General features: G+C 37.1%; 1 protein-coding gene across 3 annotated transcripts in view; it reads right to left on the bottom strand.

Moving 5' to 3' along the window:
- Positions 1-24,696, bottom strand: part of SLCO1A2 (solute carrier organic anion transporter family member 1A2) — a 51,301-nt gene that overhangs the window by 26,379 nt on the left and 226 nt on the right. For 2 of the 3 annotated variants that reach the window (XM_068971739.1, XM_068971740.1), the window contains 5 exons: positions 20,549-20,690; positions 18,407-18,539; positions 10,795-10,901; positions 4,860-5,006; positions 569-667 (listed from right to left, as the gene is read on the bottom strand). In XM_068971739.1, coding sequence (XP_068827840.1) covers positions 569-667; positions 4,860-5,006; positions 10,795-10,901; positions 18,407-18,539; positions 20,549-20,690 — 628 coding nt within the window. Of the gene's footprint in view, positions 1-568; positions 668-4,859; positions 5,007-10,794; positions 10,902-18,406; positions 18,540-20,548; positions 20,691-24,696 lie in introns of those variants that run through there. The other variant, XM_068971741.1, reaches the window with a different exon arrangement.

Here is a 24,696-nt window from a genome sequence, read left to right as displayed (position 1 = left end):
TTCCTGGGTCAGAAAGATCCACTGGAGAAGGGATAGATTACCCACTCCAGTATTCTTGGGCTTCCCTTGTGGCTCAGCTGGTAAAGAATCCACCTGCAATGTGGGAGACCTGGGTTTGATAGCTGGGTTGGGAAGATCCCCTGGAGAAGGGAAAGGCTACCCACTCCGGTATTCTGGCCTGGAGAATTCTATGGACTGTATAGTCCATGGGGTCACAAAGAGTCGGTCACAACTGAGTGACTTTCACTTTCACTTTCTACTTGTTATCCACAAATGATTGCTTGATTTTAAAAATTCAAACTGATGTGCTTAAATCTCCTGAAAAACAAAATATGACTTGTGCAATAGAATGAGTATTGGATTCTGTGTTAGAACATCAGCATTTTATCATGCTCTCCTGTTCACTGGTTTGAAATACTTGAAAATTTTTTTAAACTCCTCAACCTCAACTTGATCACCTGAAAAGTAGAGATTCTATCTGAGGGTCAAGTAAGCAAAATTTAAATATGATAACATACTTGATGATGTTTTGTGTACTATAGAGATTGTATAGATTTTATGGAATTACCTGTGTTCACCGATTCAGTGTCAACATAAACATTTGCACAGAATGACGCTAATGAAAGACCAATCAAAGGACCAATGATAGCTCCTGTTTCGATTAACCCTAAAAATGAAGGTAAACATAAAGTTATGGTAAAGTACTACACCCTCATAAAAAGTTCTAATCCCATGAAGAGTCTGAGGATCGAATTGTTTTTACCTGAGATATTTTTGCCTTATGTATTCAATCTGTTGGAAACTTACTTGGTTTACAATAAGTAACACGGTTGTTTCTTTAAATGTTGAAAAAGGAATCTCATAATTTGACGCCACTTTCTCTAGGCCTCCAAATTCTCTTTCACACCAGGTTACAAGTAAAGGCTTGTGATTAGAAGTGATTGGCTGCAGCAGGATGAGAATCTTGTATGCAAACTCCCTTCTCCAAGATGAAAATATCCCTTTTCACTTATGAAAAACTAACTTAAAATGATCAGAGTGTTTGTATGACTCCATTCCTTAATAATAATTTTGAAATGAAACTAAGGAAATGCGAATCTTTAAATTCTATGGCATCATATTCCACAATCTCAAATTGACCTGGTAAATTGCTAAGACAAAGATTAGATTAATAGACTGTCCATATTATGATTCAAAACCATTTTCTCTTGTGGTATTATAGGTTGGTTAGAGTGATTGCCTTTTATGGTGAATTCTATTGCGTTTTGTGAGTAAACCATTACTGTGTCCCATTTTGGAATAGAATTTTCAATACTGTATCATGGGTGGATATTTTGATTACAGCTGAGATCTTGCTATTGAAAAAGTCACATTACAGAGCAAAACCCTTTTGATGTTTTCCACAGTCGTATTTTTGAATGAATTTTAAAGCAATATCAGGTTATGATAAATTTCTTGTGGCATATTTTCAGAAAAATTGCATTCCCAAATCAACAACTTGATAATGTCCTTAAATGCACAAACTTCTAAATTTTGATAAAATCTAATTATCTATTTTTTTCCACTCGTTGCTTGTGCTTTTGATTTCATACTTAAAAACTGTTGTCTAATTCAAAGTCATGAAGATTTACACCTATGTTTCCATCTAAGAGTTTCACAGTTTACCTCTTACATTTAGGTCTTTTATCCATCTTGAGTTAAATTTTTGTATATGGTACCAGGTAGGAATCCAACTTCATACTTTGGCACCTGGATAGACAGTTGCCCTTTAACCATTTGCTGAAAATAATCTTCTCATTGAATGATCTTAACATCTATCTTAAAGTCAATTAACTATAGAGGTATGGGTTTATTTCTAGACTAGCACTTCTATTCTATTGGCCTATATATCTACCCTTGTGGCAGAATTACAATGTTATTCTTATAATTTTGTAGTAAGTCTTGAAATCAGAAGTGTGAGTCTGTTGTGTTTTTTTTTTAATTTTATTTGTTCATTTATTTTTGACTGTGCTGGGTCTTCGTTGCTACCTGTGCTTTTCTCTAGCTGTGCTGAATGGAGGCTACTCTCATTGCGGAGCACAGGGTCTAGGGCACACAGGCTCAGTAGCTGCGGTACATGGATTTAGTTGCCACAGGCATGTGGGATCTTCCTGGACCAGAGGTCAAATCTGTGTCCCCTTCATTGGCAGATGAATTCCCAACCACTAGACCACCGGGGAAATCCATTGTTCTTATTTTTTAAGGATGTTTTGGCTGCCCAGTGCCCCTTGCATTTCCATTTGCATTTTAAGATCAGCTTGTCCATTTCTCCAAAAATAAAAGCAACTGGTATTATAATTTTCCTAGGCATTGCACTGAATATGTAGATCAACTTAGGGAATACTCTCAAGTTAGAATACTTGAACTTTTTCTAGTTCTATCCTCATTTTTAATGATACTTCTCTTCCATCTTACTGTCATATCCTTTCTTATCCTCCACATTCCCCTTCATCCTTACTTGACTTTTTACTCATCTGGATTGTTATCATCAGCTATCTCATGACTTGTCTGTAATTCTGAGTGTATAGTGATCCTTCCCTGCTTCCGTTAAAAATCAAGGCATGAGCTTCTTCAACTTTCTTCCTCGTTACTTCAAAATAGATCTTCATTTATTGCCTATGCCTTCTCCATAGTTCTATGGGTTCGTCCACCCTGCACACACCTGACTTCTTGATGCCTACCCTTTCTGTCTTCTCTGATGTCTTGTTCAACCAAACACTCTCTCTTGTGTATCTGTTCAATCTCCCTCATCCACTGATTTCTGCAATATATCACATTCACACTGATTTCTTTCCTGTCATTACTCTCTGCATCTTCTTCCCCACCACTCACTCGACTCAAATGCTATCACTTTCTACTCACAAAACTCTCAGTGATCTCTTTGCCACGTGTCTATGTTAGTTGCTCAGCCACTTATCTGGTGTCCTTTTCATGGTCTTCATCTTCTTACCTGGCCAGCTTTCTTTTGATGCTCTTCCTCTTAAGACTCAGAAATCTGTGCATTCATCTATTGTTCTACCTTTTCCCTCATGACTACCCCTTCTTTTAATTTCCTTCCTTCTGCTTCCTCCCTTCCTTCCTTCTACTCTACAAATAAGAATTGTTGCTTTAGTATATTATCCTGGGACCTTTCACTATATAGAATAAGTCATCCTATCACAACCTATTTCTCCCTCTTCATTTTATTTTTGTCTCTGTATTGATGATTCTCAAATTTTATGTCTAGCTTTTATATTCTCTCCTAAACTCTACAGACATGCGTGGAAATTTTTTCTTGGTGTATAGCTAGTTAAATTATACCTGGCCATATTTATTTCACTTTCCCCTAAGTTTAATGTAATTTTTCAAATCTAATTATATACATATTTATCAAATTTTATTTATTTATAATTATGTAGCTATTTGGTTTCCCAGGTGGCTCAGTGATAAAGAATCTAACTGCAGACGAGGGTTCAATCCCTGGGTCAGGAAGATTCCCTTGAGGAGAGCATGGCAACCCACTCCAGTATTTCTTGCCTGGAAAATCTTGTGGACAGAGGAGACCAGTAGGCTACAGTCCAGATGGTCACAAAGAGTTAGACACAACTTAACAACTGAGCACATGTAGTTATTTATATACTAAATTTTATATGGACAATGTCTTACTCATCTTAATACATCTAGAGATTATCAGTTGTTTCTATGTATTATATACTCTAATATTTGTTGAAGAAAGAAATACATATTTTAACAAGGCATTTGTTAATTTATTGCAGGTGAGCATTTTGTATTCTTTCAATATAAGTATGTAGAGGGATTTGAAAGGATTGAATCGAAAGACACTGAAAAAGATTATTGCAAAATCAATAAGTCATCAAAAATCTCCCAAAGTTGCTTCAAATAATGGTTCCTAAATATTTTAATCCTCATTATGTGTAGCTCTGTTCCTACCTTCTCTCACCCTCTTTGATTTTTTTGGTTTAAAAAAGCTGTTTCAACATTAATAGCAAAATGTCCCAGTATTCAAAGTTATGATTTTACAACTAACAACAGATGGAATAACTAAGGAATATAAACAAATTATATATAATAAATTAAGACCTTTTAGGAGAGTGTAAGGCAACATACAAAGGTGGATGTTAAGTTGCCTATTGTGGGAGGTAGTGATAGATTTTAGGAAAGTAAATTTCAGGAAACATAATCAAAGGTCTGAAGACAGATATTTATGGAAAATGTTGTAGAGAGGCTGTGATATCATAGAGAGATTGTGATAAAGAGAAACTATATAGGAAACTAGATAAATTAAGGGCAGAGCTAGGAATAAGTGGTGGGCTCATATTTAATAAAGAGTCAGCATACTTCATCAACATGAGAGAGAAGACATTTAATATATTTGAGAAAAATTATATTGCAAAAATTTTTATAAGAAATTGATTTTAAATACTACAGGTCAAATGACCAATATCAAAGCTAACAAAGACCTGAACAAAAATAGAAGTAATGAAAATAGAAAGATTTTGAATAAATGACATTTTAGAGAAAATACTGCTAAATTTCTTCACAGAATTGGGTATACATTGGTGCCAAGAAACTGAAGAAGGCAAATAGAACTCCAGGGGAACTAGATTATTGGTATTTTCAATAGTAAAAAGCAATTTTAGCAAAGTGGCTTACTTGGAGATAGCCTATAATTGCTCTGTTCAACAAACATTAATTGATGGCCCATTGCACCAAAGCACTCTGTTCAACATTCTGGAAATGCCTAAGCATCTAAATAAATAACTCATATCCATGCTCAAGGAAATTACTGAAAAGAGGCTAAGGTAGATTTTCCAACTCACCAATATACAAAGGAGAGTTTTCAGATTTAGCAAAATCTTCTATGTAGGAAATACCCAAAGGCATGATGGGAGTTTCACCAATTCCACGTATAATATTTCCTACTAATACATACACCCACATTAATGATTTAACTTCCTTCACACATTCTGCATTAAAAGAAAAAAGGCATTGCATTATTGTTTGAGTAGCAAAATATTAGCAATATTTAACTCTCAGTTTTTGGTAAGCATGTCACAGTTCTTATGTGACCCCAGCACTTACCAACAACTTACAGTGCCAGAGTCTGGATGGGAGGGGAGGTTGGGGGAAATGGACACATGTATATGTATGGCTGAGTCCCTTTGCTGTCCGCCTGAGAGCATCTCAACATTGTTAATCAGCTATTTTGTTGTTGTCATTTCATTGCTATATCATGTCTGACTCTTTGTGACCCCAGGGACTGTAGCCAGCCAGGCTTCTCTGTCCATGGAATTCTCCAGGCAAGAATACTGGAGTGGGTTGCCATTTCCTTCTCCAGGGGATCATCCCAACCCAGGGATCAAACTCATATCTCCTGCGTTTCAGGCAGATTCTTTAGCACTGAGCCACCTCAGGGAAGCCCATTAATCAACTCTTTCATTGTTGCTGTTTAGTTGCTATGTTGTGTTTGATCCTCTGAGACCCCATGAACTGTAGCCCACCAGGTTCCTCTGTCCATGGAATTTCCTAGGCAAGAATACTGGAGCAGGTTGCCATTTCCTTCTCCAGGAGACCTCTCTGATTCCAATATAAAACAAAAAGTTATAAAAAAAATATTGAATTCAAAGCAATATTGCACAAAGTGAAAAAAATTTACTACATCAGCAAAGACTCATTGGGCCATCTCTTTTGCATTTTCAAACAAATACTTAGGTATGGCCAACAATAAGTGGTATCCTGGAGCCAGTTCCTACTGGGTTAGGAGAGATGAGTATACACATCTCTTCCCAATTCAGTATTTAGCAGTAGTTTGGTGAGAGTATTTACACCACAGAAATTTACAAACACTAAAAATCATAGCTTTTTTATTCCCCTCCAGAGACTTAATTTACTAGCAACTACTAAACTTAGTTAACTGCTATAACTGCTACCCAATTTATATACTAACTTTGGGGAGAGGAAGAAATACAAATATCTCTTTCTAGAATTGTTACTATAAGATTTAAGAGTTTAAGTTCTCTACAGTTATAATTATTTTATAGAAACTAAAAATATTTAACTGTGTAGTAATATAGAGTCCACTATGTATTTGACCACCAAATAACTTTTTCTAAAATTGAAGTACAGTGACTTACAATACTATATTAGTTTCAGGTGAACAACACAGTAATTCAATGTTTTTATAGATTATACTCTATATAAGGCTACTATAAAATATTGGCTATATTCCCTGTGTTGTACAATATATCCTTTTGTCTAATTTATTTTACCTAGTAGTTTGTATCTCTTAATTCCCTTCTCCTGTTTTCCCCTCTCCTATCCTTCTCCCCACTGGTAATCACTAGTTTGTTCTCTGTACTTATGAGTCTGTTTTGGATTTGATATATTCATTCATTTGTTTCATTTTTTAGATTCCACATATAAGTCAAAACATACAGTGTTTCTCTTTTTCTGACTTATTTTGCCAAGCACAAGACCCTCCATGTTGTGGTAAATGGCAAAATTCATTCTTCTTTGTGGCTAACATATTCCATTGTGTATATACCACATATTCTTTATTCATTCATCTGTTGATGGATATTTAGCTTGCTTCCATATTTTGGCTATTGTAAACAATGCAACTGTGAACATTGAGATGCATGTATCTTTATGAATTAACATTTTTATTTGTTTATATATATATATACACACACACACATACAGGAGTAGAATTGCTGAATCGTAAGGAAATATTAGAAAGGAGAGACATTACTTTGCCAACAAAGGTCTGTCTAGTCAAAGCTATGGTTTTTCCAGTGGTCACGTATGGATGTGAGAGTTGGACTGTGAAGAAAGCTGAGCGCTGAAGAACTGATGCTTTTGAACTGTGGTGTTAGAGGAGACTCTTGAGAGTCCATTGGACTGCAAGGAGGTCCAACCAGTCCATCTGAAAGGAGATCAGTCCTGAGTGTTCATTGGAAGGACTGATGCTAAAGCTGAAACTCCAATACTTTGGCCACCTCATGCAAAGAGTTGACTCATTGGAAAAGACTCTGATGCTGGGAGGGATTGGGGACAGGAGGAAAAGGGGACGACAGAGGATGAGATGGATGGATGGCATCACTGACTCGATAGACATGAGTTTGAGTGAACTCTGGGTGTTGGTGATAGACAGGGAGGCTTGGCGTGCTGCAATTCATGGGGTAGCAAAGAGTCGGATGTGACTGAGTGATTGAACTGAACTGAACTGAACTTAAGAAAATGGCTACCCACTCCAGTATTCTTGCCTGGGAAATCCCATTGACAGAAGAGCCTGGCAGGCTGTAGTCCATGGGGTCACAGAGTCAAACACGACATAGCCACTGAACACCAATATGTTAGCTCTATTTTTAATCTTTTAGGGACTTCCATACTGTTTTTCACAGTGGCTATACAAATTTACATTCCCATCAGGGGCCTACAAGAGTTCCCTTTTCTCTGTATCATCACCAACATTTGTTACTTGTCATCTTTTTGAGGACAGCTATTCTGGCAGGTGTAAGATGGTATCTCATTGTGGTTTTTGATTTGCATTTTCCCAGTGAGTAGTAAACTGTGCCACCTGCAGAAGTGAAGGTCCTGAACACAGCTGGATCTTGAAATTTCTTGTGAGGCTATCTGTCAGTCATGTCCAGTCCAGAAAATCATAATTTCCATTTCTTGGTATTCATATTTTATCTTGACGAGCATAAAGATTTATGTCTATAGATATTAAGCAAATTCTAGTTTTTCTCTAAGGCAAAAAATGAATATACCAAGGAATCAAAGAATCGACACACTCTCCTGGAGGCACACCGTACTGGGAAGGCACACCATATGGAGGCACACCATGTTTATCTACTACAAAGCACACTAAGAAAAATAGGAAATAGGACCTGAATCATTCTTTGGTAAAAACCAGCTCAAGGAGAACACAGGCTACTGCTGATGTCACTGTTTCCCTTTGTTTCCCCGGGGGGTTCCTTTAGCTTAGAGTTTCTGAGACAGCTATTCTTAAACTCCTTTGAACTATTTAGAATAAGGACCCACTATATAATAGCACAGGAAACTCTACTCAATACTTAATAATGGCCTATATGGGAAAAGAATCTAAAAAAGTATAGATGTATGTATAACATTCACTCTGCTGTATACCTGAAACTAACACAACATTTTAAATCAACTATACAGCAATGAAAATTTAAAGAAAAATGAACTATTTGCTTCCCTCTTATTTCATCCTGGTAGTGAAATTTCCAACTTAGGGGACCACCATAACTTTCACTAATATGAATCCAGCATGAAAATGTCCTCATCACAGGAAAAGAAGTTCTGGTCTGAGGCAAGTCAGTAGGGTCACCTCTTTGCTATGGAATATCAATTGTTTGCTATTACGTCGCTCAGTCATGTCTGACTCTTTGTGACCCTAGAGACTGCAGCACACCAGGATTTCCTGTCCCTTCACTATCTCCTGGAGTTTGCTCAACCTCATGTCCCTTGAGTCGGTGATGCCGTCCAACCATCTCATCCTATATCTTCCCCTTCTCCTCCTTCCGTCAATCTTTCCCAGCATCAGGGTCCTTCCCAGTGAGTCAGTTCTTTGCATCAGGTGGTCAATAATATAACACAAATCTTAAGAATTTTCTTTCTATCTCTGTTTCCTATTTAGATAATTGTATAGACCCAGATAATCATGATGATGTGATCACTAATCTAGAGCTAGACATATGGGAATGTGAAGTCAAGTGGGCCTTAGAAAGCATCACTATGAACAAAGCTGGTGGAGGTGATGGAATTCCAGTTGAGTTATTTCAAATCCTGAAAGATGATGCTGTGAAAGTGCTGCACTCAATATGCCAGCAAATTTGGAAAACTCAGCAGTGGCCACAGGACTGGAAAAGGTCAGTTTTCATTCCAATCCCAAAGAAAGGCAATGCCAAAGAATGCTGAAACTACCGCACAATTGCACTCATCTCACATGCTAGTAAAGTAATGTTCAAAATTCTCCAAGCCAAGCTTCAGCAATACGTGAACGGTGAACTCCCTGATGTTCAAGCTGGTTTTAGAAAAGGCAGAGGAACCAGAGATCAAATTGCCAACATCCGCTGGATCATGGAAAAAGCAAGAGAGTTCCAGAAAAACATCTATTTCTGCTTTCTTGACTATGCCAAAGCCTTTGACAGTGTGGATCACAATAAAGTGTGGAAAATTCTGAAAGAGATGGGAATACCAGACAACCTAACCTGCCTCTTGAGAAACCTGTATGCAGGTCAGGAAGCAACAGTTAGAACTGGACATGGAACAACAGACTGGTTCCAAATAGGAAAGGGAGTACGTCAAGGCTGTATATTGTCACCCTGCTTATTGAACTTATATGCAGAGTACATCATGAGAAACGCTGGACTGGAAGAAGCACAAGCTGGAATCAAGACTTCTGGGAGAACTATCAATAACCTCAGATATGCAGATGACACCACTCTTATGGCAGAAAGGGAAGAGGAGCTAAAAAGCCTCTTGATGAAAGTGAAAGAGGAGAGTGAAAAAGTTGGCTTAAAGCTCAACATTCAGAAAACGAAGATCATGGCATCTGGTCCCATCACTTCATGGAAATAGATGGGGAAACAGTAGAAACAGTGTCAGAATTTATTTTTTTGGGCTCCAAAATCACTGCAGGTGGTGACTGCAGCCATGAAATTAAAAGATGCTTACTCCTTGGAAGAAAAGTTATGACCAACCTAGATAGTATATTCAGAAGCAGAGACATTACTTTGCCGACTAAGGTCCGTCTAGTCAAGGCTATGGTTTTTCCTGTGGTCATGTATGGATATGAGAGTTGGACTGTGAAGAAGGCTGAGCACTGAAGATTTGATGCTTTTGAACTGTGGTGTTGGAGAAGACTCTTCAGAGTCCCTTGGACTACAAAGAGATCCAACCATTCCATCCTGAAGGAGATCAACCCTGGGATTTCTTTGGAAGGAATGATGCTAAAGCTGAAGCTCCAGTACTTTGGCCACCTCATGCAAAGAGTTGACTCATTGGAAAAGACTCTGATTCTGGGAGGGATTGGGGGCAGGAGGAGAAGGGGACGACCGAGGATGAGATGGATGGATGGCATCACAGACTCGATGGACGTGAGTCTGAGTGAACTCCGGGAGTTGGTGATGGACAGGGAGGCCTGGCGTGCTGCAGATTCATGGGTCACAAAGAGTTGGACATGACTGAGTGACTGAACTGAACTGAACTGAACTGATAGACCAAATCGTCAGTATAAACCCATCCTTCTAAGATGCTTTCCACAATGGAATTAACTCTACAGTGGCCCTTGGCAGGATGTATTTGCCTTATTTTTTTTTAATATCTGTTTATTTATTTGGCTGCAACAGTTCTTAGTTATGGCAGGTGGGATCTTTTTAGTTGCGGCATGGAACCCTTAGTTGTGGCGTATGGAAACTAGCTCCCTGATCAGGCCCCCTGCATTGGGAATGCAGTCTTAGCCACTAGATTACCAGAGAAGTCCCTAACTTTTTTTAAATAACCATTTTAAGGAATAGACAAAGCAGTCTTAGTAAGTATATGCAAATATAAGAGGACTAACATTCTCTGTTCTCCATTCCTATTCTCTGTGATCCTCTCAAAAATCCTGGGGAGAAAATATCTTTTTGTTCATTTACCTTACTTAACCAAACCCAATAACTCATTCAAAGCCCTTCCATAGAAAGTGTTCAGTTACAAATTAATGAAAGTAATGAAATTTATAACCTGATGGGTCTTCTGTTGGTTTGAAAATCTGGGTTCCATTTTCCATACACAAGAAACTGTTTGAAGACAAATTGCCAGAAATTGAAACTGTAGATTCATATTCATATCTGTATGAACACAAAAACACACTTGTGTTATGGAGTTGATGAGGACAACGTGAGCATTGTGAAGATGTTCATGCTTCACTTAAGATACAACATCCAAACCCAGGAAATGAGATATCTTTTTATCTTTGCCACCCAATCATCCTGGTTTGATGTTGCCAAAATGAACTTGCTACTCATGTAAATGTCCAATTCACTCACAGTTAGCTTTTGATTATCTGCATATCTACACTTTAGATTACCTACCATCAACCTTTTGTGATTTTTTTAGGTGATCATTTCCTGGAATATTACTGTGGGATAAGGAACAAAAACTAAGAAAAATAATAGACTCTACAAAGTATAATTAGAAAAATAAAGGCTTATCGGGGGAGAGGAACAACATAATGAAAAAAGTCTCCCATTTTGTTTTCTCTAAGGTTTGCTCATAAGATACATATTCCCACTTTCTGAGAATTCAAACAATAATCTCTTCATGCATTTACCAATCTCCAAGAAAAACAAAACATTTGCCCATCATAATGAGAGACCTTTGGATATTCAAACACTATGACAGTGCAGTGCAATGACGTTTTCTCTTCTCATAAGAACAAAATGGTTAATAGATTATGAACGTATGCCTTATATACCATAGGCAAATTACCACAAGAATCCTAGGCCCTTTCCAAAAGTAGACTTTTTAAAATTTTTGTTGGAGTATAGTTGATTCATAATGTTATGTTAGTTTCTACTGTACAGAAAAGTGAATCAGTTATACGTATACATATATCTACCACTGTGTGCAAGAATCCCTTAGAAGAAATGGCGTAGCCATCATAGTCAACAAAAGAGTCTGAAATGCAATACTTGGATGCAACCTCAAAAATGACAGAATGATCTCTGTTCATTTCCAAGGCAAGCCATTCAATATCACAGAAATCCAAGTCTATGCCCCGACCAGTAACGCTGAAGAAGCTGAAGTTGAATGGTTCTATGAAGACCAACAAGACCTTCTAGAACTAACACCCAAAAAAGATGTCCTTTTCATTATAAGGGACTGGAATACAAAAGTAGGAAGTCAAGAAACATGTGGAGTAACAGGAAATTTGGCCTTGGAGTACAGAATGAAGTAGGGCAAAGGCTAATAGAGTTCTGCCAAGAGAACGCACTGGTCATAGCAAACACCCTCTTTCAACAACACAAGAGAAGACTCTACACATGGACATCACCAGATGGTTGACACTAAAATCAGATTGATTATATTCTTTGTAGCCAAAGATGGGGAAGCTCTATACAGTCAGCATAAACAAGACCAGAAGCTGATTATGGTTCAGATCATGAACTCCTTATTGCCAAATTCAGACTTAAATTGAAGAAAGTGGGGAAAACCACCAGACCATTCAGGTATGACCTAAATCAAATCCCTTATGATTATACAGTGGAAGTGAGAAATAGATTTAAGGGACTAGATCTGATAGATAGAGTGCCTGATGATCTGTGGGTGGAGGTTCATGACATTGTACAGGAGACAGGGATCAAGACCATCCCCAAGAAAAACAAATGCAAAAAAAAACAAAATGGCTGTCTGAGGAGGCCTTACAAATACCTGTGAAAAGAAGGGAAGTGAAAAGCAAAGGAGAAAAGGAAAGATATAAGCATCTGAATGCAGAGTTCCAAAGAATAGCAAGGAGAGAGATAAGAAAGCCTTCCTCAGTGATCAGTGCAAAGCAATAGAGGAAAACAACAGAATGGGAAAGACTAGAGATCTCTTCAAGAAAATTAGAGATACCAAGGGAACATTTCATGCAAAGACAGGCTCTATAAAGGACAGAGATGGTATGGACCTAACAGAAGCAGAAGATATTAAGAAGAGGTGGCAAGAAAACACAGAAGAACTGTACAAAAAAGATCTTCATGATGGAGATAATCATGATGGTGTGATCACTCACCTAGAGCCAGACATCCTGGAATGAGAAGTCAAGTGGGCCTTAGGAAGCATTACTAGGAACAAAGCTAGTGGAGGTGATGGATTTCCAGTTGAGCTATCAAATTCTGAAAGATGATGCTGTGAAAGTGCTGCACTCAGTATGCCAGCATATTTGGAAAACTCAGCAGTGGCCACTGGAAAAGGTCAGTTTTCATTCCAATCCCAAAGAAAGGCAATGCCAAAGAATGCTGAAACTACCGCACAATTGCACTCATCTCACATGCTAGTAAAGTGATGCTTAAAATTCTCCAAGCCAGACTTCAGCAATACATGAACCATGAACTTCCAGATGTTCAAGCTGGTTTTAGAAAAGGCAAAGGAACCGGAGATCAAATTGCCAACATGCACTGGGTCATCTAAAAAGCAAAAGGGTTCCAGAAAAACATCTATTTCTGCTTTATTAACTATGCCAAAGCCTTTGATTGTGTGGATCACAATAAACTGTGGAAAATTCTGAAAGAGATGGGAATATCAGACCACCTAACCTGCCTCTTGAGAAACCTGTATGCAGGTCAGGAAGCAACAGTTAGAACTGGACATGGTACAACAGACTGGTTCCAAATAGGGAAAGGAGTATGTCAAGGCTGTATATTGTCACACTGCTAATTTAACTTATATGCAGAGTACATCATGCAAAATGCTGGGCTGGAGGAAGCACAAGCTGGAATCAAGATTGCTGGGAGAAATATCAATAACTTCAGATATGCAGATAACACCACCTTTATGGCAGAAAGTGAAGAACTCAAAAGCCTCTTGATGAAAGTGAAAGAGGAAAGTGAAAAAGTTGGCTTAAAGTTCAACATTCAGAAAATTAAGATCCTGGCATCTGGTCCCATCACTTCATGGCAAATAGATGGGGAAACAGTGGAAACAGTGTCAGACTTTATTTTTCTGAGCTCCAAAATCACTACAGATGGGAACTGCAGCCATGAAATTAAAGATATCTCTTGGACTGCAAGGAGATCCAACCAGTCCATCCTAAAGGAGATCAGTCCTGGGTGTTCATTGGAAGGACAGATGTTGAAGCTGAAACTCCAATACTTTGGCCACCTCATGCAAAGAGCTGACTCATTTGAAGAGACTCTGATGCTGGGAAAGATTGACGGCAGGAGGAGAAGGGGACGACAGAGGATGAGATGGTTGGATGGCATCACCAACTCAATGGACATGGGTTTGGGTGGACTCTGGAAGTTGATAATGGACAGGGAGGCCTGGCGGGCTGCAGTTCATGGGATCGCAGAGAGTCGGACATTGAGCAACTGAACTGAGGCTGATACATATATCCACTCTTTTTTAGCTTCTCTTCCCTTTTCAGTCCTTATGGCTCATTGAGTAGATTTCCCTTGCTATACAGCAAGTTCTTATAATTATCTATTTTAAATATCATTGTGCGTATACATCAAGATCCCTATGCCCTTTCTCTGAAAGTAAATTATAAGCTGTGATAATGGAAGAAAATATCTCCAGCTAAATCTCTCTTTGTTAGAAATTATGTTGGACTAGTTTCTATATTTTTACTAGATAACAGAAAGCCAAAATAAATAAATAAATAAACTTACCCTTCTGAGTTCCAAATGAACTAAAGAATGTTATACTAGGAAGTCACTGATAATTCTAGTTTCTATGCTATTGAACATAATAAAAAGGGTCAATATACCTTCCCCTTAGAACAATTGTCCAGTCATGGCCACAGAGCTTGGCTGTGAACTGTGGCCAAAGGCTTTTGTCTCCACACTCATGATCCCGTGACACATGCCAGCTTCAGACAAAAGACTAGCACCTTTAGTAGAGGGTAGAAAGAAATATAAATAATAGCTGAATATTATTGATGTTGTCTTGGATAGGATAGAAAATAAAAGGATAGTAAAAACTTTTTGCCTGAAAACTCCTGATCCCTTCAGAAAGGAGATGTCATATCATTTTCATTTATCTGATCCACAAAACTCATCAAAATAATTCATTCTAAGTCCGTTCATCCTGAAAACCAGCAAAATGACAGCTGATGGCTTATAAAATGGCAAAGTAAATATAATGTCACAAAGGTAAAGAGAATGGAAGATTGACAAGAAGAAAGGGAATTTGAAATTTTGACAAGAAGATAAGATTTGGAAAATGGGAAAATCAATAAGTGGGTGGTCACTGAACTAGAAAATATAAGAAATACAGGCTTGAGGAAGTGCCTGCAGGAGAGCAACCAAACATGAGCCACACACCGTTGGAAATTTCAGAGAGAATACTAGATAAAGGTGGGAGTGGATATGATCCCGAAAATCAGAGGACTGATTTTAAATGTGTATAAAGAGTAGTTAAAGCTTTATAGGCATTGTCCACCAGCCCAACAAAAATGGCCTTTGACTGCTGACACTCAGAACGGGCACTTTGAGGCCAGCTTGTTGTTGTCATTTAGTCCCTAAGTCGTATAAGAGGCCACACTAAAAACTAGGGATATTAAGTGAAAGAAGAATCTATGTACTGAAGAGTGAGACTCCCACTCCCACCTGGCTCGTAGCCAAGTTGCACCATGTCTCAGACAGCAGATTGGAGAACCCCTGCCTAGATTAACTGACCCATGGGCAATGCTGAGCCAGCTCTGAGCCATCTAGTCCCTGTGCTGGGAAGAAGTCCTCCCACAACCATGTCGTACAAACGCACACAGAACTTCTGGTTAGTCTGTTGTTTTATCCCTGTTTCTTAAGTATGAATAGCTAACCAAGGACCACCAGATGTATGAAGACCTGTAACATAAGAACAGAGACAAAGCAAATAAGAAACTGGACACTTGAAGGAGACAGAGACAAGGAGACAGACGAAGAAATGTAGATGGAAAAAGACATTGCATTCTTAAAATAAAAGCAAGATGTTTCTTAAAAAGATACCTTCAAAGAACAACAAACAATACCTTGAAAATTTAAAATATGATAGCAGTGTTCTTGCCTGGAGAATCCCAGGAACGGCGGAGCCTGGTAGGATGCCGTCTATGGGGTCGCACAGAGTCGGACACGACTGAAATGAGTTAGCAGCAGCAGCAGCAGCAAAAGTTAGAAACGCATTCAAAGGTTTGGAAGGTAAAGAAATCTCCCCTGAAAGTAACAAGAAGACAAAGAGATAGAAAATTGGAGAGAAAAGATCGGAAAATTATAGGTTAACTCAGAGTGCAACAACAGTCAGGAATGAATGGAAGTTTTATAAAGAGAAGTGGAGGAGTGAAAGTTCCAGACAGAGCATGTGTACTCAAGTCGTGTCACAAGAATACTGGAGTCAGTTTCCATTTCTCAGTTGGTGAAGAATCTGCCTGCAGTGCAGGAGACCCAGGTTGGATCCCTGGGTCTGGAAGATCCCCTGGAGAAGGAAATGGCAATCCACTCTTGTATTTTTGCCTGGAAAATCCCATGGACAGAAGAGCCTGGTGGGCTGCAGTCTGTGGGGTCGCAGAGTCAGACACGACCGAGCACACACACGTGCCATAGGGAAATGAAAGTGAGGGGGAGGGGATATTATCCAAGAAAAAATACAAATCATTTTTATAAATTTCCAGATTGGAGGCACCTAGAACAATAAAGGAAAATCACTTATACCATGGCAATTATCATGAATTCAAGCTCTGGAGTTTAAAGAAAAATCCCAGTAGCTCCAGAGAGAAGAAACTGGACACAGGGTTTAAAATGCTATAGGATTCTCGAGAAAAACATTGAAAATGATATTTTCAACATCCCTAGGGTGAAAACCTCAAACCAAGATTTTATACCAGGTAAACTGTCAACCAGGTATGGAAGAATAGGAATATTTTCAGATGTCCAAGGTCTTAAAATCATTACATCCCTTACACACTTTCTCAGAAACCTATTAGATAATGTTTTCCACAAAGAGTAAGAATGAAAAGGAAAGTGGAAGATACGATACCCAGGAAGTAAGTAACTGAATGGAAGAAAGAAGCAAAACAAGTTCCCAAGGAGAATGGTGAGTGAAAATTCCAAGGAGGCTGCCATGCAGCCGGCATGGAGAGTCCCTAGTTCAGATTGCAGATGGGATCAGTGGTGACAGGGGAGGCAGCTCAAAGACAAAAATGAAACCGTCTGATGTGTACAAGTGTATTCAGAAGACATTGCCCTACTGGTAGAGAATTTGGTGATGATTAGTGGGAAATGAAAATGAATCAAATATAAAATGAGGGGAATTTCCCTGTTGGTCCAGTGGTTAAGAATCCACCTTCTAATGCAGGGAATACAGATTCGATCGCTGGCCAGGGAACTAAGATCCCACATGCTGCAAGGCAAGTAAGCCCGTGGGCCACAACTACTGAACCCACATACTGCAACTAAGACCTGATGCAGCCAAAAATAAACCAATGAATATTTTTTAATATACTAAAATGAGGCAATTATTTAATCTAGGAAAAATTAAAAGTGATATAAAAAAAGGAAAAATAGCATGGTTCAGCTGAAATATAAAAACTATTTACATAGTCACACATGGAATAGTGACTATGATTTTACAGTAGGAAGGCAATATGTTTATTATATAACACTAAAGTATCAAAAACTAAAAGGATAAATCTTTACTTAGAAATATGGAAGCAAAGAGCAGAAGAGCAAAATGAGTTGGGCGTGGCCACCTCTGAGGAGCAGTAACATGAGTAATACTGAAGGCGTGGAGGACAACAGTTTTTTAAAATAATTTTACTTTTTGCAACTTTGTACTCATTAATTTGGTAAAAGTTAAAATAAAAATCAACCTGAAGACTAGTCTATCTCTTGGTGACCTATAATTAAACAAAAACTATAATTGTACAGAATAACATAATTAAACAGAAATAACTGGAAAAAAATTGTCTGTAGAAAGGAGTAATCCCAAATTTTTCCAGGTCCTAAGAAATTTCATCAATTTCTAACATAATTCCACAATAAGAGAACAGACTGTGTATGATTTTAGGCCATGAAATTTTTGCACCTTGTTTTATGTCCCTGGCTATGTTCCAGAGTCTCCCAGTTTACAGTCGATGGAAATTTGAATAGAATTTGTATCCTACTATTGTGTGAAAACTGTATAAATTTAATTATGTTGAATTGGTTCACGGGGCTTTTCAGGTCTACTATATCCTTCTACCTCTCTGTATATTCATTCTATTAATTTTTGAGAGTTTGATATTGAAACTCCAACAAAAATCTCAATTTATCTACTTAAAAAAAATAATTGTAATATAAAGTAACCTCATTCTGTATTTCCCAAATCTCTTATAAATGTGTTATCATAGTTTGATAATTTAAAAAAATTAAAATTAAAAAAAGAATCTTCATCAGACTCAACTCCACAAAAGCACTGTCCCAAATGTCTGTTTCATAAATTGACATGTTAAATGGAAGTCAGACAGCCAAGAGCATAGAAGAGGCAAGAAGGACAGAATCTGCACCTACAGTTCTTTTTTGCAGTTCTTATGACAGTTCTCTGTGCCTTTAGGAAGCATTATTCCTAGAAAGGAAATCCAAGCTTATTTCCTGCAGCTGAAAATTGCACCTAAAAAATCACCAGAAGCTGCAATACTTACCGGCCCATGAGGAAGTGAGGTAGTGATTGTAAGAAACACCCTAGGCCCATAACCACACATCCAACACCAATCATTATTGGTCTATGCAGTTTTGTTCCAAAATAACTCACAAATATAATCAACAAAAGATTTCCTAGAAAAAAAATTGATGTGAGAAATGAATATTTCAACAATTATGAACAAAGTCTGAATTAACAATCTCACCCAATCATTAACTATCTAGCATTCATTACATAATAAATATCTCAAATACTGGAATTGGTGCTAGAGGTGCATGAAGTAATAAGTGATTAAAACACAACTCCTGCCACGAAGGAAAGCTCTGTTTCATAATGCGTTTCAACAGAGGTTCTTGACCTGCAATCTATAAACCCTGAAATAGTCCATGAATAGAAATCAGTGTTCCATGAACTTGAGTGAGAAAAATAAAACTGCATCTTTATTTTCACTAACTTAGCTAAATATTAGTGTTTCCTTTGACAATGAAAGCAGACACAAACTCCAGGGGTATTGGCAGCATGTACAATTTTGTCACCAATTATCACCAACAGAAGTTACAGGTATTTGCATATAACATTACAGTTGATGCAGATGCCTCAAAATATTATTGACACTGATGATTACTTCAAAACTAGTGTAGATGTTGTTATCTAATGTGTTGGTAAAAAGTGCAAATATGTTATTTTTCATATTTTGATAATTTAAAATTTTGATAATTTTGATAATATATTTTATTTCAGTATAATTGGCTCCCTTTGTACTCTTATAATTTTTGATTTATGCAATAAAAATGTTATTCTGAGAACACTTGGCACCAGATTGCCAAAGAGGTCCTTGACACAGAAATATTAATAACCCTGGCCAATCTCTTAGTGATTCTCCATTATCTAGAGGATAAAAGATAAGTTTTGTAGTGAGCATACAAAGCTCTCTAGTAACTTATTTCTCACTCCTGCCCGTTTCTACAGACTTATAATCTAGTAATTCCCACCTGAAGCTTGGCCAGTTGATAATATTGGGCTTAACATTGCTCTACACATGAGCTACCATGCTGTTTCATCCTTATGCTTCTTCTTCTAAGGGAATTCTCTTCAAACTTATCAACCCTGTTTCTTCATCTGGAAAGCTTTTCCTTCAAGAGCCTATCTTCCTTAAGGGAGGTTGTGTCTCTTTTCTATGTTCCTAGAGGAATTGTCATACACCTATGTCACCAAACTTACCGCATTCAGTTAAATTATTTTGCATCTATGCCCTTTATTAGACTGTGAGCTGGGTTCACACAGGGCCTATAGAAGGAGTGACTTCTGGCTCCATGGACAGGATCTGTCACATGTGTGGTGCTAAATGAGGTCTGAGAGGAGGGAAGACTAGGAGACAAGATCAAGTATCACTGGTTTCAGTTTTGCCTTCTCCAATCTTAATTTTTCTGTCAGATACTGATTAAAAGTATTAAAGGCAACTTTCCTCTTAAAGGAAGTAAAATTCACTATAAAACTAAAGGAGTAACATTTGCATTTTCATGCCAATTTGTTCACAGGAGAAATCTTTCCCTTCCTCATTCTTTCTCTCTGTCCTCACATCTTCCCAATCAGCCACAAATATCAGAGCCCAAGAATAGACTTTATTCTTCCCTACAGGCTGTTTCTAAAATAAAGTCAGTGAGACATGAACACAGTTTCTTCTTCCCTCTGCACTTAGAAAAGAGAATTGTCAACCTCCCAGAAACAACAGGAGAAGAAAAATATGTGCTTAAAAAAAAAATGAATTCCCTTTTCCCCCTTGATATCTTCTAAACATGAAGATAAAGCCCTACAGGTCATAAATGATAGATTAAATATTAGTACTCTAAACACTCTGCTGCTCATGCTAGCTGACCAAAAGACTATTAGATTTTTAAAAATTTAACCATTAGAATAAAAAGTCCTGTGATTGGATATGTGGCAATGTTTAAGTGTTATTCGGGGATAATATTTAAACGAATTTTTTCTAAACATATTTCAAAGTGAGCCAGGTTATTTAAGCCATTTAAGAAAATGTATTCAGTCAGATTGAATGATGTAAAGCAGAAAATAAGGAAAGTAAAATTCAGACTAGCTCCATAGATAATACATACAAAGAAGCAATGCAAAAACAATTCATTACCAATCTCAAAACTTCCATTAATAAATCCAACTAGAGATGTTGGGATGTTGAATTGTCTTTCTATTTGTGTGAGCATGGAATTCATATAAGATCCGGATAGTGTTTTGGATACAAATGCACATGTTATTGCCAACAGAAACATCTAGGAAGAAAAAAAGTACAAGAAAACATGAAAAACTTATTTTTAAATTGCATATTTGCCACTTGTTGATGAAATACCTTCTACCAAAATACTGATTGTTTCCAGTTAAAGTAACTCTTATGTTTAGAAGAACCTTTTAAAGTGAACTCTTCTTGTTTTCTATGCTATGTTCTAACTTTAAAAATTCAAAGTTGAATTAATCGATTAGTGATATTGAATTTTGTAGGTCATTGGTAGCCTCATTATTTTATGGAAATGTCTTATACATACATAGAAACAAGTTATCATTCTAAATAAGACATAGCAAGTGATTTAAATAGATTTTCAGCACTATAATGCTATCGTAGAACAAAAGAATACATGCATGTTAATTTTTTAAAAAGAAGGTAGCATTACACAAAGGCATTATTTCTGTAGCAAATTTGCTTAAGTTCTCTTTTATGCAAAGCTATATGCAATGTTTACAGCATTATTTTGCTATTTACTGCCAGTTAATTTATTTAAAACAATATTTTAATTATAAACAATAACAGAAATATTTCTAAGCTGAACACATACTTTCTAAGATAAATAAATATGAATACAATATTCCACATATTGAATCATGTTTCCTATGTATTGGTATAACTTTAGACAGCTGTCAGGCTGACACAATCCATAACAAAAATCAAGGACAACTTAACAGATAGAATCATTGTGATCAGCAGGAACGAGAATGGTTAAAATATGAAAGGCTAACATTTTGATAGTTTTATTAAGTCAGAAGGGAAAAGATTTAGACCTTAGAAAGAGATTTGAAAAAGCATTGTATACTGGGTAATCATAAGTTAGGTAGATTAATTACTGCTTCAAAATCAACAAATTATGGATTAATAGACTTATGTCAACCTGAATGGTGGTCTCCAATCTCATACCATGGGGCTTGACCTCCTTAAAAATATTTCCTGATGACATTTCCATCCTGAAAGACCATTCAATTCACTCTCCAGCTAGTACACTCATACACTAAAATCCTTACCCCTTCAATTTCTCAATCTTGAACCAACCCCATAATTTATACACTCCCTTCAAGAGAGGGCTCCAACTCAGCCATGTGCTCCTCGTGATCAGAAAATGATCTAAACATCTCACTTCCAGATTTACCTGTCCCTGCACCTCTAATTTTCCTCCCACTTTTAAAAGGATGGATCCTTCCCCCTATTTCAGAGAATTTTTCCATCCATGTTCTGGAACCCATTCTTTCCACTGCTGAAGTCCTAATTCATCAATTGCTAACTCCCTCCTCTAATTTCAACCTCATGCTCTTTACTACCTCCCTGTCTACTAACTTATAAATATATGCAAGATATTTCTGTCCTAAAAATCTTCCTTCTGCCCTGGTAGTTACTCCAGCTACTATCAAGCTGTTTGGAAGAACAGTCTAGATTCATTGCCTACACGAACCTTCCACTCACCCTTCAGCCTACTACAGTCTAGCCCCTCCTGAAGCTACTAGCTACTCAGTAAAAGGTCATTAACAACTTCCTGATTTCCACATCCAATAGATACTTCTCGGTCCTCAGCTAACTTGATGTCTCAGAGTCATTTAGCATCATCAATCTCTCTTTCTTTCCTGAAATTTCCTCTCCCAATGCATATTTGTCTCTGCCTACCTGCTAGACTCTGGCTTCCCATTAACAAAAACCCTTTACTTTTTACATGGCAAACAAAGCCTCATCTATATCTCACTGTCTATCATCTCCTGCCCCTTGTCCCCAAGCATAATATTCTATGTATAGTTCTTTTAATTCACCATGCTACTTTAAATCTCAGTGACTTTTATAGGTGGTCCTCCACTTGTAGTGTTTTCTTCACTTTGTGCATCTGATAAATGTATGTTCAATATTAAAAATTCACTATACCATTATTTCTATTGTGGAGTCTTCCTTGTCTTTCTACTTCCCAGGTAACCTCCTTATCTTCCCACTTTGCTGTGTTCCTGCCTATATTACAGCCCTCAGCACAGGGCACTTTATTTTTCTTAAGGGACATTATTTTTTTATTGGCCATGCCACACAGCACATGGGATCTTAGTCCCCTGCAATGGAAGACAGAGTCCTAACCACTTAACTTCCGAGGAATTCTCCACAGTACACTTTACTTATGTGTTTGGATGCCTATAACCTCCTACTTCACTATCCTGCAAGCATCTCAATGATAGGAGCCATATATTATTTACCTTTGAATCTTCAGTCTCACAAACAATAGATACTCAGTGTAATTTATTGAATAAATGACAGAATCAGTATTCAAAAACATCTTGAAAAAGTTGTCAGATCTGAAAGCAAGCTGACTATAGATGAAATTCAATAGGATTAACTACATCTAAGCCAAAAGTTACCTGCACCAATTAATTTGGGGAAATCTGAATATAAATATATGTGGGAAAGACTTGGGAAATTTAAATATCAAGCTCAATATAAGTCAAAATGAATATTGTCATATGACTGACTAGATAGCATAGTTGTATCTCTAGCTATTTATCCTTTTATATTAAATACCATTTATAAAAACCATGTCTGGCATCTTCCTGTAAATCTTTGCAGAGTACACTGTAAATAATTTCACATGATTCAGATTTTATATTTAAAAACAAGCAAAGCCAACCAAGTACAGTACGAACCATATTTGAAAGAATAATTTATTTAACATTTTAAGAAAGGAAACTAAATAAATCATGATCCCACTTTTCTTTTCGTGAAACATCTAGGTAGGCTGTCTAACTAGTGGCTATTCCTACTCATGTCTAGTACAGAATAACCTTGATATTTATAAAGCTAGTCCTATCAGCTTTTAATAATGCCCCAGGCTTTGAAGCAAACTTGTTGAAGAGAGTCATTACTTTCTAAAAATGCTTGCTTAATGAGCATATTTCTAAGGTCAGAGAATCAGAAAAACCCAAATGATTTATTAAGCAACTGTCTTTTACCTGATAAACTTGTGCTCGCAATATTTGGCTGTCATATTCAGATAATATCTAATCCTGCCAAACTCCAACATTACAAAAAATTAAAAGCCAATTGTTAATATACAATTCTTGACTTTTATCCACAAATGCTATTAATAATAACTAGTACTTATTGGCTGTTTATGATATTCCAGTAATTGTTCAGAACATGTAAAAAGAAAAAAAATTCTATGAGATAAGAGTAAATTATCATTATCTCTTTCAGAGGAGAAAACTGGACCACAAAGAGGTTAAGCAACTTATCCAAGGGCACATAGCAAACCAGCAATTGAACTCAGCACAAATCTAGGAAGCCTGGTCCTCAGTCTTTATTTTTAAACCCTCAGTTTTAGGAGATGGAGATCAGAATTAAGGAATAATTTAAGGGGATTTTTAAAATACATAATTAATTTAGCATTTCAGGCAAAAGTAGTTTTCTAACTCTATATCATGATTCTCAACTTTCTTGTACATGTGTAGATTTTTCCTACACACATATAAAGAGAAAACAAACTTTTGATAGGAAGAAAATTGGTGGCAGTGTCATAGTTTGATAATCACTTGTAGGCACTAGCTGTAGAATCAGGACAAGTATCCAGATATTCTGGTTTAAAATAAATTCAAATTTTGCTTGAGGGCAAAATGGTTTTATGGCTATGCAAAAAGAATTTCTCTGAAGTAGTTAAGAATACCCGAAACAGCTAGCAAAATGGGCATTTTTCTTATAGAGGATGACTGGTATGTTGCCAAAGCTTGAAGTAAACATTTGCTTTAGTGGATCACTGTGAAGTCATCACTGAATACAGATTAACAAAGCTTTTCTGTCCAATGTACCATTTTCCAGGAGAGATCTCCGTACTCCTCTCACCAGAAGGGTGAACTTTAAATAGGCCTTTGATCCAGGAAAGTAAATCGTACTGTATTATGCGTGCTTGAAAATGTTTAAGATCCTGTCTCCCATTTAAATCCTCAAAGCTATTCTGATTAAATTTCCTGAATCAATAATCCTCTTTAGACACA

Source organism: Capricornis sumatraensis, chromosome 4, assembly GCF_032405125.1.
Source record: "Capricornis sumatraensis isolate serow.1 chromosome 4, serow.2, whole genome shotgun sequence".
Taxonomy (NCBI): domain Eukaryota; kingdom Metazoa; phylum Chordata; class Mammalia; order Artiodactyla; family Bovidae; genus Capricornis; species Capricornis sumatraensis.
Note: the sequence above shows the minus strand (reverse complement) of the source record. Positions and strands in the feature narration are given on the sequence as shown.